The sequence below is a fragment of the Mytilus californianus genome, unplaced genomic scaffold (assembly GCF_021869535.1).
Source record: "Mytilus californianus isolate M0D057914Y unplaced genomic scaffold, xbMytCali1.0.p SCAF_11, whole genome shotgun sequence".
NCBI lineage: Eukaryota > Metazoa > Mollusca > Bivalvia > Mytilida > Mytilidae > Mytilus > Mytilus californianus.
The window spans coordinates 49533460-49549865 of record NW_026262593.1 but is presented as its reverse complement, the minus strand read 5'-3'; the positions used below and the strand labels follow the sequence as shown (position 1 = coordinate 49549865).

Here is a 16406-nt window from a genome sequence, read left to right as displayed (position 1 = left end):
ATCATTCCCTTCTAAAATATCTTTTGATGTTACATGTGTTTAAACAACTCAAATTGTAATAATGAAGTTCTGTTATTTATTATAATACCATGGAGCTCTGGCCATCAGCTGGATCTTTTCATAAACAGTCTAACAAAATGTGTATTGAATATAGATCATTACAATATAACTTTACGTAGACATTTCTACATCATGTCACACATTCAACCCTGTTTTAATAGCCCAAGAGATAAATAAGTATTCTTTAAATTCTTATAATTAGTTTCACTGTTTGGGAACTAATTTATTTTTGGAATAGTATCCATACGTTCTTTTTCTGTTTATTTCCTGTTTACGAAATGTTGATTTTTCGAAATACTGAGATTTATCCCTAAATATAAATCCTTACCGTATTTGGCATCACTTGTCAGAAAACAGGGGTTCAATGCTCTTTAATGTCGTATTATATTTTTTTGTTTGGCCTTCCAACTGTATCGATTTAAACACCACTTATGAGTCTCAAGTAGACAAAACGTTCGTCTAGTATGCCAAATTGTAAGTTTAGTATCTTTGGTGAATTTTATTCATAATAAAAAAAATACTTGCCGACTATTCGTCATAATAGAACTTTATTTAAAATCAAAATTCTACATAGCGTATTAAACAAAATATAATATACATTTATTTTAAAAGGCGACATTAAAAAACAAAATTAATAATTGGTTCTTTTTGAGTGGAGTACACTTATCTTTCGGAGTTCCAATTTTATTTGTTTTGTTGTAGGAAATGAAAACTCAAACATTGACAACGTCTGGGTGGTTTACTGTGGTGAGTATTATCCTTGGCAACATCACTAACATATCTGTATCTTGCAACCAGTTAAAACGCAATAGTGGTGGATAAGATTTATTCTAAACACAGATTTTCCACGGTCTAATTTTTCTGTCCCATTAATGATCATTACTTTGACTCTTTTATCAATATCCACCTTATTGTTTGTAATGCTGCACAAAAATAATCATTAATTAGATTTGCCATTGCAAGCAATAGCGGATGGCACCCTTCCCACATTGCCACTAAACTGCAGACATTTCGAAAAATTTTAACAATCAATGCACATAAATCCATCACAACATATTTGTCTGTAAATGTTCAGAAAATTTGGGGCAATTTTCAATTTTTTAACATTTATTCCACTGCAACAGCGGCCGTTTTGGAAATTCCGAAGTCTAAAGTCTCATCTGTACTTGCCAGTTACCATTTATAATAAGTTTCATTAAGTTTAAAGCACTTTGAAATTTTTGACATGTTTGCTGTTTCCATGGTAACGGTGTCCTTTTACGAAATTCCAAAAATTGCTGCCATATTGTCATATGCCATGTTACATATCCATATAGTTTCATTGAGTTTGATCAAATATTCTTTAAGAATATTTAAGAACTCCGTTGAGGGTGCCATAATTAGAAGAATACAGATAGTGGATTTAAATCATGACAAAATGATAAAACAATATCGCATGCGCTATCATATGCTTCAAATTTATTGTTTTGGGATATAATTCTGCATATTTTGTTAAAAATGAGCCCGAAAAAAAACATGCTATATCGAAGAACAAATGATCAGTAATTAAGAGTTTCTCATTAAAAAAATATTTGTTAAATTTGGAGGTAGAATTTTCCAACACGTTGTCGGCATTCTTATTGGAACAAACTTCGCCTAACTTCTAGACATTGTGACTTGGATGGAGAGTTGTCTCATTGGCACTCATACCACATCTTCTTATTTCTATTTGCATCGAATTTGACAACAGCGGTCATCTCAGTACTAGAATCTATGACAAACGAGTCGAAATCAATTTTGAAATTATAAATTTTCCTCACCTTAGCAGCAATATACCAACTTCACCCGCGCATTTCTCAATTCATACGATATTCAAGAGCTTGCAGCCGCTACTCAGACTTTGTAAAACGTCATCAGAGTCTGAGAAAAAAATTAATGAGCCAGGATTTTGTCAAAGAACGTCTCGTCCTCTTTTCTCAAAAAGTGCATCAGAAAGTACAAAGACCTAATAGATAAATATTCAGCGTCTACTTCACAAATATTACAAGATGGTCTAGAGTTATAGATTCTAAGTGCTGAAGTTGTGTATCTTTTTGTTTTTACTTTACATTTCCCTTTATTTGTCTTCGTGCAATCATCTTTCTTTTTGGTCGTATGACTTTCGACGTGACTCGGTATTTATGCATTCCGTCATCGATTTTTTTTACTCCGGGCGTTCCTAGTATGGATAAGTCCTGAGGTGCGATTCCGACACAAGAGGATTTTTACAGTGTTGTTTCCATTTTGTCTACCCTCCTTTTGTATTTATATTTTTCTTAATTTGTACTTTACCGAGAAAGTGTATACTGTATACGGTATGTACTATCAACTACAAAAACTTTTATATTGGCGTAATTGTCAATTTATTATATATACATAAACTACAAAAACGTTTTTGTTGACGTCTTTGTCAAATTTACTATCAATTTTTACGAGGGAATCACCAGCCCAGTAGTCAGCACTTCTGGACATGAATTATCATTGATATGGTCATAATTATAAATTAACTGTTTACAAAACTTTACATTTTTGAAATATTAAGGCTTTTCTACCTCAGGAATAGATTACCTTAGCTGTATTTGGCAAAACATTTAGGAATTTTTGGTCCTCAATGCTCTTCAACTTCGTACTTTATTTGGCCTTGTTAACAATTGTTTTTATTCGAGCGTACCTGATGAGTCTTTTGTAGACGAAACGCGCGTCTGGCGCAAATACAAATTTTAAATCCTGTTATCTATGATGAGTTTATTTACAACACCTTTTTTGTTGGTGTCTTTTGTATGTTTGTTTGAATATAATTTTCGGTTGTTTTGTATGTGTTGGATGTATGTTTACACAGCTTTGACTGCTGGATCTCAATTGTTTGTCACATGAACCTATTATGTCTGTTTGGGATGTTCACCCACTTTTTCTCAATATAACGGAACTATAAACAACTGTCATACGTGGGAGGTTTAGCCGGCTATAAAACCAAGTTTAACCCATCATGTTCCTCTTTAATGTCTGTACCAAGTCAGGAGTGTGGCAGTTGTTTTTTTGCTTGTTCCATTGCATTAGCTGATGACGTTTGATTTTGTCAGTTTTTATATGGACTTTCTCTTTTTGAATTCACCTTGAAGTTCAATAGTTTGGTTATACTTTTTGTTCATGTATATTGTATATTGTACTGAAATTCCATTGAATGATTATGAATGATAATGATTACAAAATTATGCACAGTCGAACTATTTATAAATATACGTATTAGATACATCTAATGGGCGTTAAAATTTAGGGGGTGGGGGTCTTTCAGCCATTTGACCATATGTTACTGATGAGCATGACAAATGCAGGGTATACAATTTTATTTAACGACATTTTGGTGTAAGAAAACACAGAGGTCGAGTCACATCACGATTTACACGGAGTTTCATAGTTTTTTGCGTGAACCCCCTCAACACTCCCCCTATACTTCTAGCCAATGTGAAAAAACAAACACACAGCAATACGCACAGTAAAACTCAGTTTAAAAGAAGTCCGAGTCCGATGTCAGAATATGTAACAAACAGTATACTAATATATTATGTTTCAGAATAAACTGATTATTTCTAAACGTTTACCACGTGACATTATGTACTTCAATCACAGCCTACAGCCTGGTGGCAAATGTCGAAAAGCAAGAAGAAAATTAACAAATATAAATATTTATCTTAGGTCGGAAAGCATAATTGTAATTAAACAAAACGATATTTCTGTCAAAATATTTTATTTCATTAAAATACACTAACAGACCAAGGAAATATTCATTAACATTATTAAGTTTAAACTGATACTAAATTTGTCATTAATAGAATATAATGTATAATGTTATATCATGTCCAACATGTCTGAACGGTGAATACATTTATGAAAATTATATGCAACATATGAGCACCAATTATTAAGGATGCGTACACATAAGTTAGTTAAATTTAAACTGTAGTGAATGAAATAAAATACTTCACAACGATTTTAAATCCTTGCATCTCACAAAAAACGTATTGAATATTTTACAATAATCATTTATTTACTACGTTATTTATTTAACTTCGTTTTAGTATGGTGTATAAGTCTCTGCTTATATTCTGTATAGCAATATATTCAATAAAATGGAAATTTAGACTTGAGGAAGAGATTGATTAATTTTTATAAAATAAAATGACCATCAGTAAATACTTGATGTTTGTTTTTATTGATATCGTATCTTTAAATTTTCGGAAATGATTCATTAACAGGAATCTATGTTAATTAAATTTCAATCCTTTTTGTTTTGTTTTTAATAGTTTAACCTTATTGCATCTTAATCTTTTCAATATGGTGTGATTTTGAAAATTGTGTATGCATTGTGTTGATCAGCTATCATACACCCGTCTTGGTTTATTTACATCATATTACACCCTGATCACACAACACAAGACCGGTTTCCGATTACACAAATTTCGGATTAAATGGCCATGAATCCGGAGTCAAAACACCTGAAGTAAGTAGTTTGACATCCGACTTCAACTAGCATGAATGAATATAGTATTACGTGGTGACGCAAATGCATATTATAATCCAGAGTATCAGTGCGCATGCTTTCCATTAACTATTTCTTGCACTGCACAAAAAAAAAAAACAATGTGCATGCATGAATATTTAGTTCACTCGCGGACTGTGAACTTTCGCATTTCTTATCTAAATTCAGGACACGGCAGTTAGAGCTGGACATATGCCGTTGAATCATGGTCATCATAAATTAAGGTATTCTGACCTTAAGCTGTTTCTCTTTTATTTTCTTTTTGTCATTTCTTTTTTGAGTGATTGTCCTATTATAAACTTTGAAATTTTCGAAATACTAAGGATTTTCTTCCCCATGGAATAAATAGATTACCTTAGATGTATTTGGCAAAACCTTTGTTTCGATCTTCAATGCTCTTCAACTTCGTACTTTATTAGGCCTTTTTAACATTTTTGATTCGAGTGTCTTTTTTAGACGAAGTGCGTATCTGGCGTACAACATTTCAATCCTGTATCTATCATTTTTATATATTTACATAGGGTACATACTTTTTTTATATTAATTGGTTCTTTTGAGTGCATATTCAGGTATTCATAAAACTTCTTCAGAACTATGTTCCTATAGAATATTTGGAATGATTAATGTAATTTCAGGAAATCCTTTAAATTTGAGAAGTTTTTAAAGACCAAAATAATTATCATTATATAAGAGGTCCCATTGGCGTGTTACTCTCAAGCACAAAATACGAAACAATCTTATAAGTTGCATGCCACAGAGTTACACTTCACATGGAAATTGGACTTTCAATTTCTCTATACAACATCTACCATGAGTACAGGCGACAGCTTCAATAATGAGTATAAGAATAATAAACCATCAAGGAAACAAAATATGAAGATATGACAGATGAAATAAATGCATCCAGGTTAATTTAGCAAATTGAGTGCTTAAATTTATATCGCATTTGGTCTGTGCAATTTGCTTTTGGTTTGCAGAAACCAAGAATTGCAATAGGATTAGGACTTTGTATATATATTAGACACGAAGAAAAACTGATGTACACTCCCAAGTAATAAATGAAATAGTCAAGCCTTAAAAGGTTAATTTATATAGTAGCTGTATACACTTTTCCATTTAAAACTAAAATACAACATCGCTTTTAATTGACTTGTGTAAGAATCTACACACAATTACGTATTTTCAATAAAGGCGTTTTAACATCATCAGAACTTTATTCTATTCAGTCAATTATTTCAAATCTAAAGCCAAACAAATTCAGCAACAATCTTTCGGTGACCTGTCAGCTGTCTCGGGTTCGCATATTTCTTTTCTTTTTTCAAAAAGAGCAACTTGTTTATACATATACGTTTGAATGTAAAGATATGGATTTAAACAAATGAAAGTAATCTAATTGATAAGAAAAAACAACGGGCAAATTGAATGAAACAATTTTCTGTTGAAATACGTGAAATAGTCAATAATGAAAAAAAACGTAAAATATCCGTTCTTCTTGCAAAATTATCAATATTATCTAAAAGCTATGACGATTTTATAAAACCATCTCCTGATCATGCTGATGATATCGATCTTAATATGACAAAACGTTTAACAAATAAACACAAATTCTGTATTAAATCATTAGCGGTAAATGTTATACATCTGATTTCAGGTTTGGAATGATAGCAGACTGGCATGGACAAAATCTTCTTATGGAAACATAGAACATATTTACGCATCGCAAAACAAATTATGGCATCCCGAATTGATCGTGGAGAACTCGTAATCATGTTTTTCTTATATTTTTGATACTATAATCATCTTATTTAGATATAAACAAAGGGGTTCCATCTTTCATAACCATGAGATCCTTTACTGGGTTATATTTCACTATATTGGATACTTGTTATGGTCATTTATTATCTCGTAAGTTAAAACCGAGTTTGGATTCAAAATGTTTTATACTATTATCGTAAGCAGCGAGGCGATATTTCACTGGTTAATTCGTAGTCTGCAACAAAAATTATTCAGTAGTTTGTTCAGTCCTTTTATCTAGCATCAAATTAGCAATAGTTATTAAGCATACATTTGTGACAAAGTGTTAACGTTTGGCTTATAATTAAGGATCATCGATATACTAGGTTTGGCTGTATTTTAGTCTTTTTTTGTGGTGAATTTATTTCTTTTAAGTTTTTCTTTACCTCTTGTAGCTAAAGTTCTAGAACTGTAAAAACATGTCGCTAGTGAGTTGAGACATATACTAATCGAACAAATTTGAAATGTTGCCTGTAAAACATAAAACATATCCAGGAACCTTTATTGATATTTGAATATCTTTTTGAAAAGATTACATTATAACCTCTTTAAATAACTTCAAGAAATTGAGTACATAAGTTACTGGCAGATCTAGCATTGGAGACAGTTTGTAACGCATGAGCAAACAGATAAATATATTTGTTTCTCGTAAAGATGCGAAACACATTTGAGGTAGGAGGTAATGGTTGCCTTTTCCTCCATTATTCTGTCAATATCGTAAACTTGGATATGTTCTGTATGATGGCTCGTTTCGAAGCTGAGACATTTTCAGATATGTGGTTAGATTTTCGTGGAAAGAAGTGAGATTCATTTTCCCGTAATTTAGCAATCCCCGAAAACCTTTTGTGATGCGGCTTTTCGAGGTTTAGAATCCCTTTTTCACACAATAAGTTCTTTGAGTTAAGTTCATTGCATTATTTATTATCTCTATAGTTTTTACAACTTTATTCTATGGTCCTATGTTCTCCAAAACAGCACAAATGGTTAAGCTCAGTCACTTGTTAAAATTGAAACATGTCCAATATCACTGCACATAAATTTTTTGTTAACGCACTACTCAGTTCCTCAATTTGAGATGCATTAGGAATATTGACCTGTATGTGTGTGTAGGTAAAACCCATGATTACACAGCAACGATAATATTGCGAATGAAGCAGATTTATTGAGTACGTGCGTCATAATAAATTAGCTACCATTAATGGTACTTGTTGAAATTAGCAGCACGTAGCACAGATCCGCCCGCACATTGGTAAAATTTATAACATGATTTGTAATATAATTCAAAAACAGAATCAGTGCATTCCCAACGTATGTCTCTTCTTTGTACTTTGATCTGCATTTAATAGGTCTTATGCACTTACTCCCAAGGGTGACTGGGGAATAGAAATATGGTCAATACAGGTCTTCTTCCGACCGGCAGTAAAACCCTTGCCAAAGTAGATTCAAAGAGGGGTGTCAATTTGGCTGTGCGTTATGTACATGTACAAGTACGCAGCCACGTCCGGTCAGAATGGGGACGTTTATGCCGATGCCTCGTGTAGATAGTGCTACGCTCTCTGCACGTTCAGAACCCTTGTAACAACTCGTTGATTGGTCTGCAGGTGGCCTGTTGCAAGGAAAAATGTCTGTCCCTATCCAATATACCCTCATTTTCCAGTGGCAGTCAAAATTTCCCCGACCTTCATACCAGACGGTCTGTATCACAAGACCTACCTATTGTATTTATTATTAATTTGTTCTCCTGAACATGCCTGCAATATTTGCCAATGGACGTTAAGCAACCATCAATCAATCAATATATTGCATTTCACTTTTTTTCGACAAAACAATGCACGTTTAATTAATTTTACATATATAAGTAAGGTTGGTCAGATAATTAATCTGTTCGTGGAGAAATGTTAACGTAAATTGATAAGTCGTTTGGTTTCAGTTTGACTACCTCAAACATCAAAAATCCCCATTTTTCCATCTGTTATTTTTAAACGTTTTCATTACTTTGCCTTTCCTATTCTTATGAGTGTTGATCTCTCGTGTTACAGACATTATTACTTTTATATTAATTTCTATTAAAAAATAAACATAATCTTAAATGATTTTTAATTTCTTCAGAGTAACTGGTTTAACAAATCTTGGTCAAGACGACATTCAGTTGAGAATACAGTATGACGGAGAAGTACGATGGGAACCACCTGCCATTTTGTCAACGTCATGTGACATGGATGTCACGTTTTTCCCATATGATATCCAGACGTGCGAAGTAGAACTAGTCAGCTGGGGTTTTCCATCAACGGCTGTAAATCTATCATTTTGGAAAACCCATGTCAACCTACATAACTACAGGACAAATGGCGAATGGGACTTACTCTTTACCGACCAGCACCAGAGCGAAATAATTGAAGATGACTTGGCCTACTCTGAATTGTTGTTTTCGTTACACGTGCAACGACTTCCGGGTTATTATCTAATGAGTGTCATATTTCCTGTTATCGTCACAGCTGTACTAACCTCAGTTACGTTTATGCTACCAGTGGAGTCAGGAGAGAAGGTTGGATATATTTTGACAGTACTTCTAGCCTTAGCTGTATTACTGACTTTGTTTTCGGATAGTTTGCCAACAACTTCAAAACATACTTCTGTTCTGGGTAAGGATTGTTATTGTTAGATTTTTACAAAAAAAACTTATAAGTTCAACAAGCTGAATAATCTACACAATGTGGCAAAATAACACTTATTTTCTTTTATGTATAGTGTAGTGTTGGTTGTTGTTTAAACAGTTATTCTTTATGGTTTTTGTCTTTTGTCTATGGTGTTTGTTCACTTGTTTTTGTTAACATGTCTTTTGATTGAGTTCAGTGGCGGATTTACCGGGGGGCACAGGGGGCACGTGCCCCCCCCCCCCCCCCCCCCCAGTTGTGGTCACGTGCCCCCCCCCCCCCCCCAGTTGTGGTCACGAAAATTTTTTTTTATCACACAATTTTCTTGCGACACAATCCGATTATCTAGAGATGCCAGATGTGTGGAAATGTTAAATTACCTCACAGCTTGATTTGACTTCCTTACGAGTCGGTTAATTGGCTTTAGTTTCAACATGTGTGATTTATTACCCCTTTACAATTTATCGATCAGCAGCATGTAAATATTGACAGTTATGTGTAATGTCTATTACCAAAAGCTTTTATATAAACTACGTGCCGATTGGTGAAATCTTCTGTTCGAAAAAGAAATGACAAATCAAAATAGTTCTTTCATAAAATAAGTAAAAATAGATGTTTAGTGTCTATAAACACGTGTTGTGTGTTGATATATAGATATGGCGATGTTAAAACAAATATTGCAATTAAAAATTAATGAGAAAAATGATCAACAACTGAATTATGAAGAGACAGATATCCATCCAGAGTTTTTTTGGGAGTTCCTCGAAACGACAGAAAAGTGATGAAACTCGAACCACAAGAAATGAAGACTTTACAAATGCAGAATCAGCCGTAAATGATAGGTAAATGAATATTTTCACTTTCTCTTGTAATCATTTCGTTTTCATTTTTTACCCTTTTAGAGAACGAAACAACGTACAAAATAATTTGTTAAATCGAAATTCACCGTATCATTGAGGGTCTTGATGGGGTTAACAGAATAGACTAAGAGATATAGAAAAATGAAAAAAAAAATATATGAAAAATGTGTGAAAAAAAATAATTGTACAGAATAATAAGGTGCAAAAGTATAAAGAATAACTGTGGAAGATAACATAATTAGGTCATACAATACTGATTAAAAAAATGAAGGATACACGGAATAAAAAAAATATAATTGCAGAAAAATTGATAGTCAATTTATTTTATATAAATTACTTGTCAAGATCATATAATAAACTGTAATAATATATTTATTCATGTGTGGAAAATATTTTCAAATTTTCTTTCAGTCAAAAAGCAGTTGAACAATCAGAGTCCCACACCAGGTCCCAGGGTCAAACTCCAAATGATATAACTTCTTGGTTTGGTAGAACTTTAAATGATGATGAGAAATACACAATCTACACAAAAGGTGTGTCAATTCCTTATACTTTCAAGTTCCCTTCTACAAAAATAGCTGATAAAAACAGATGCTTTCGGAGAGAATGGATCTCCAAGTATCCAGGCTTAGTTTATAGCATAGAGGAGGATGGAGCATACTGTCTTCATTGTGTTTTATTTGAGAAGGAACCTGAAAAAAGAGGCAAACTTGTCAATGCCCCTTTCAAAAACTGGAAAAAGGCATTGGAAGTATTTGATGAACATTTTTGGGGGAAAAGTACCAAAAGTTTAAAACGAGGTGGTACAGGTTATCAGAGACACATGCAGTGTGTAACAAAAGGTGAAATGTTTGTTCAGCAGGTCAATCAACAGACTAATGTACACATGACCATGAATCATGGTTTAGAGAGCCGCAAGGAGAAAAATTTGATGGTTTTGGAATCAATTGTAAAGACCGTCCTTATTTGTGGAAGACAGAACTTTGCTCTTCGAGGCCACAGAGATGATGCAAAGCACATTGTAAATGGAAATACTGCAAATATTGGAAATTTTCAAGCACTTTTGGACTTCAGAATAGATGCTGGTGATAAATTTCTTGTAGAACATTTCAAAACAGCCCCCAAAAATGCTACATACAGGTCAAAGACTGTTCAAAATGAAATTATTGACATTATAGGAAATATCATTAGGTCAAAAATAATCAAAGACATAACAGACAGTGGAGGGATGTTTTCTGTATCTGCAGATGAAGCTAGAGATGTATCCAACACTGAACAGTTAGCTGTGTGTCTACGTTTTGTTGATTTGGCAGGTAATAACTAATATATCAACTAATAAACTGGGCAACTTATTAGAAATTTAAAAAATATATATTGATTAATCATTTATAATCTATTGTTTCAAACTTAACAAAAAAAAAAGGCATATGTACAGGTGTACATGCATGTATTATCTGCAACTATATTTAAGCAGTTAATCCAACTGCTATTAAAGTATCTGTTTTAACATGTAAACTATATGCATGTGCATGTATAAGATATACAATAACAGTGAAAAAAAATAATTAAATAATTTTGAATTAAATTTCTATTTTAAAAGGTGTCATTAGAGAAGAGTTTGTTGACTTCATAGAAGTGAGCGATGATACAAGTGGAGAGAGACTATCCAATGAGCTACTGAAGCTGCTTCCAGAAATGGGACTAGATTTAAATCTGATGAGGAGCCAATGTTATGACGGCGCAGGTAAACCTCGTTTAATATACCTCAGTGTGTAAACAGTCGAATTTGTTTAATGATGAATATACTGTAAGAATAGTTTTGTTACAATTTTGACATGCTCTCTAATTCATTGCACCTGTCATTGTATGTTTTAAATGATGTGTGCACATTCACATATATACTTTTTCCCCAGGTAATATGACTGGACATTTGAAAGGAGTTGGTCCCAGAATTCAAAGGATATACCCAAAGGCATTACACTTTTGGTGTACAGCTCACCAGCTAAACAGATGTATAGTTGCTGCTGCTAACATTCCATGTGTCAGGAATATGATGGGAACTGCAGATAAGGTATACAATTAATGCATTTCTATTCATTTCTCATATGATAATACTATAAAAATTTTTTTGTCATAAACCAGTAATTAAATGTGTATCATATGTATTGCTTGATTATTTTGATCAACCTATACGTCTTTATCTTTGACAGGTAGTCAAGTTCTTTAATTGGTCTCCTAAAAGGCAATCATTCCTAGAGGATCAGCTTCAACATTACAGAAATGAAACAAAAAGAATGAAATTGAAGGAGTTATGTAGAACAAGATGGGTGGAAAGACCTGATGCCTTTGAGATTTTTTGGGATTTCCTTCCAGCAATAATAGAAACCATGGAAAAGATCAAATCAGTGGACAAAAGCCCGGTTGCAATAAGTGACACACAAAGCCTAGAAAACAACATTACATCCTTTCAATTTCTAGTCTCCCTGCTTGTGACAATGAGATGTATTGGATACCTAAAACAACTTAGTACATCACTTCAAGGTACTGTCAGTAACTGTCTAAGGGAAACAACTCTTATTTAATTTGATATTGTAAAGGAGCAAAAAAACAGAAACAATTTTTTTTCTTCAATTTATTTACATTACAAAAAGAACATGTTACCATCAGCAACATATTGTTATTAGATTTCAAAATCATATACACAAAATTAAACCTGCTGATTGATTTGGTCAATAACCACAGGAAAAAGGGAGATAACTCAAATACTGTATTCACAAATCTGATTTAATTAGTAACAACTTAGAGAATTAACCAAATACTTTTTTTTCTTTAGGTAGAGCTGTTGATGTTGTGAGTGCTCTTGAGTCAGTTAGCCTTGTCAAGGAAGCTTTACAGGATGTTAGAGACAATATTGGTGAATTTCATGCTAAATGGTATTCAGAAATATTGAAGTTGGCAGATGAGTTAGATGTAACCCCATCTAAACCAAGAACATGTGGGAGGCAGACAAAGAGATCAAATGTGCCATGTGAATCAACAGAGGATTATTACAAGAAAACAATGGCTATCCCTCTGCTTGATCACATGTTAACAGAAATGAACTCAAGGTTTGGTGACCTGCAAATCAAGGCATCCATGGGGCTTCAGGTAATACCTGCCATGATTTCTCAATCCTCAACTAATGATTTTGAGTACTTTGTGGATGATTTACCATCTCCATCAACACTGGAGCAAGAAATGCATATGTGGAAGTTGAAATGGGCAAAAGAGTCTGATCCACCTTCAGATATAAACACAGCTTTACAAAACTGTAACTCTATTATATTTCCAAATGTGCACCAAATTTTGAAAATGTGTGGAATATTTCCAGTAACATCCTGTGAGTGTGAGAGAAGTATCAGTAGACTGAGACTTGTGAAGACATACTTACGATCAACAATGTCAACAAGCAGGTTATCTTCCTTAATCATGATGTATGCCCATAGGAACATTACTGTAAATCCAAAGGAGGTGGTGATGCAGTATGCAAGGAGAAATCCTAGGAGAATAGTGCTACCAGACATTCTTGTAGATTAACTTTATTAGACATACTCTATTGTACACATGCTTATATGCCTCTTATTTCAATTAACATATATACATATCTGTACAACTCTTTAAATTTTTTTCATGGTGCCCCCCCAGTCATAGAGGTTCTGGATCCGCCCCTGGAGTTAAACCATTTTAATTGATATTTTATAGCGTGTCTTTCTATGTTGTGATGTTACACTATTGTTTCAGGTAGGGTGAAGGTTGGCGCCTATTAAAACGTTTAAACTCGCTGCATTTGTTTGCACCTTTCCTAAGTCAGGAACCTGATGTTCAGTGGTTGTCGTTTGTTGATGTAGTTCATAAGTGTTTCTGGTTTCTCGTTTTGTTTTTTATATAGATTAGACCGTTGGTATTCCTGTTTGAATGGTTTTACACTAGTAATTTTTGGGGCCCTTTATAGCTTGCTTTTCGGTGTGAGCCAAGGCTCCATGTTGAAGGCCGTACTTTGACCTATAATGGTTTACTTCTACAAATTGTGACTTGGATGGAGAGTTGTCTCATTGGCATTCATACCACATCTTCCTATATCTATTGTTTGTCTTTGAAGATTTTTTAGTATGCTAAGATATACATGTAGAAGGATATTGAATCAAGTTTGAAGTACACGTATTACATTATTCATTTATATAGTAAGTGAGCAATTACAAATCACAAAATTGTTGGGTATTTTACATGTATATGAATTTATATATGAATAAGTCTGCAATGGAACTATATTTTCAAACTGCGTGTGTAAGTGTTGTAGAAAAAAACTTTAGACTTTGTTTTGTAATTTATCATACATCATGTGTAAATCTGAATTGAAAGCCCTTTTTACCTATCTGTGTGCATCGAAAAGGTAAAATAAAATAATTATGTTTTACATCTTTTAAACTGTATCAATTTTACAGTGTAACACGGTATAACTCGCAAGATAACTTTATGTCTTCAGTTATATATTCAGCCCTTGGATGGTTTAAAATTTCTAATAAACGTGCATGGTTGCGAAATGTGTATATTTCAAATGGGAAAGGGGAATTGTGTTGGTGCATAGGGAGTGGTGTGTGGTGTAATTGAGTATGGTGAATGGTGTACTGGTGTATGTTTTAAGTGGGTAATTTAGCGGTAATTTACACCATTCAAGGATTGTAACGACGTGAAATTTTCGATGAACAAAAAGCATTAAACTAAAATACTTGTTTGTCTTTTAGTTTAGAAAAATGTTATCGTCCATGCATATTGTACATATATTTAACTCATTGTCAAATATTTTTCAGTTATATTCCTAACCGTTACACTTGGTCTAGCTTCGTTTGTCATCGTATTGACAGTACTAATTATAAGACTTTATCATAAACCTGATAGTGATGCCATGCCTCGATGGGTCCATGGATTTGTAAACAAATGTAGAATACTTAAATGCAAAACTGCTACAGTAGAATTGTCTGACGACAAGGTATCAAGAAAAGTCAACACTAAACAAGGTGGCAAGTCTACATGGAGCGATAAAGACACGGTTCGGCCTTTTGAAGATGATAGAAATACCAACAAAGACCTTGCTGAATTTTTTGACAAGTTTTGTTTTTTCGTGTTTACCATTCTCTATTTGATTGTTGTTTTAGGATTTACAATGACACTTGGTACCTCTTGATAATTTAAACTACAGTGCACACAGAAGTAAGGACAAGGTCTCTGTTTGGAAGTGTAATGCATTGTTGGGTTGTTTTATCATTGACGATTAGCAGATACTTCTTTCTTGTTGTTAATTTTTTGTCCTATGACTTTTGTACTGTAGTATTTTTTATACTAAATTTTAACAGGATTGTTCAAAACATTTCTTTTTTCATGTGTGCATTCATTTAAGACAATGTTAGGCCGTTAGATGTATCATTGTTCTAAAATTGCACATATGACGAAATATGATTCGTAATTGACGACAAATTTCCTTGTACAATGAGTGTTGTAAAATTCCAAACTATCGGCAATAAGGAAGTGGCTGCACGGCAGATGAAAAAAATACTTACACAGTGGAACTCGTCATTAGCAAGCTGCAGACAAATATTTAATCATTCGATTCCATAGAAGCCATGAAAACTTTTCAACCCCAAACGGACGGACGGACAGACATAGAGGAGCGGTTACTAGACCTCCATTTGCCGTTGGCGACGCAGGAAAAACGTTCTTTCAGTTAATCAATATTTTGTTTAATTGAGAATACACAATCCACTAATAACAACTGATAGTCATGATGTGTCTCATAAGCCAATCTTATGGCTGGGTACTGATTATTTTAATGTATATTTTTATTATGTCATTGTATAATGTTCAATCAGTATGTGACACAATAATAAAATAAAATTTATTATTATTTATTATCATGATATATAACTAGGTTTTTTTCATTCATCTGCAACGTATGACGGAATCAATGATTCGTAAATCGGCATTTGCTTGATTTAAACACTATAACAAAAAGGAGATGAGGTATGATTGCCAATGAGACAACTATCCACCAAAGTTCAAATAAAGTGGATGTAAGCAATTGTAGGCAACCGTACGGCCTTCGTGTATACTTTTTTTGTAAAACTGTTATTTTTTTGTAATCAAATCATCCTTTCAAATTGAATATATACTAATTGTATGCTAGATGTCTTTAATATGTTTTGTGTTGTTCGTTTGCTGTCTCATTTACCATGGAAGTATTGTATTGAGAATATAACTTCCGTGCATTGACGTATATATAACATCACATTTTATTCATAAAGTTACAGAACAAACGCCATATTCTTTGTTTCATCAGACAAATAGCCAAAACATTACCCAATTAATACAACTTATTGATAAATCATTTAGTCAAACTTTGATAATTTGTCCTCACAGCAGGAAATTGTCGTATGATCAAAATATTGTAGA

The 16406-nt window shown here is 33.2% G+C and overlaps 1 protein-coding gene across 1 annotated transcript; it reads left to right on the top strand.

The window, feature by feature from the left end:
* The first annotated feature begins 10464 nt into the window (after positions 1 to 10464).
* On the top strand, positions 10465 to 15127 carry LOC127719232 (52 kDa repressor of the inhibitor of the protein kinase-like). Its single transcript, XM_052225248.1, has 6 exons — positions 10465 to 11236; positions 11524 to 11667; positions 11837 to 11994; positions 12134 to 12464; positions 12757 to 13070; positions 15116 to 15127. The coding sequence occupies exons 1-6, from the start codon at positions 10747 to 10749 to the stop codon at positions 15125 to 15127; spliced, it is 1449 nt and encodes a 482-aa protein (XP_052081208.1). The 5' UTR covers positions 10465 to 10746.
* The last annotated feature ends 1279 nt before the right edge of the window (positions 15128 to 16406 follow it).

Coding starts and splice junctions, on each gene's coding strand:
- LOC127719232 (XM_052225248.1), top strand. CDS start 10,747: ATGCAGTGTGTAACAAAAGGTGAAATGTTTGTTCAGCAGGTCAATCAA. Junction 11,668..11,836: donor CCAATGTTATGACGGCGCAG/GTAAACCTCGTT, acceptor CTTTTTCCCCAG/GTAATATGACTGGACATTTG. Junction 12,465..12,756: donor ACTTAGTACATCACTTCAAG/GTACTGTCAGTA, acceptor TTTTTTCTTTAG/GTAGAGCTGTTGATGTTGTG.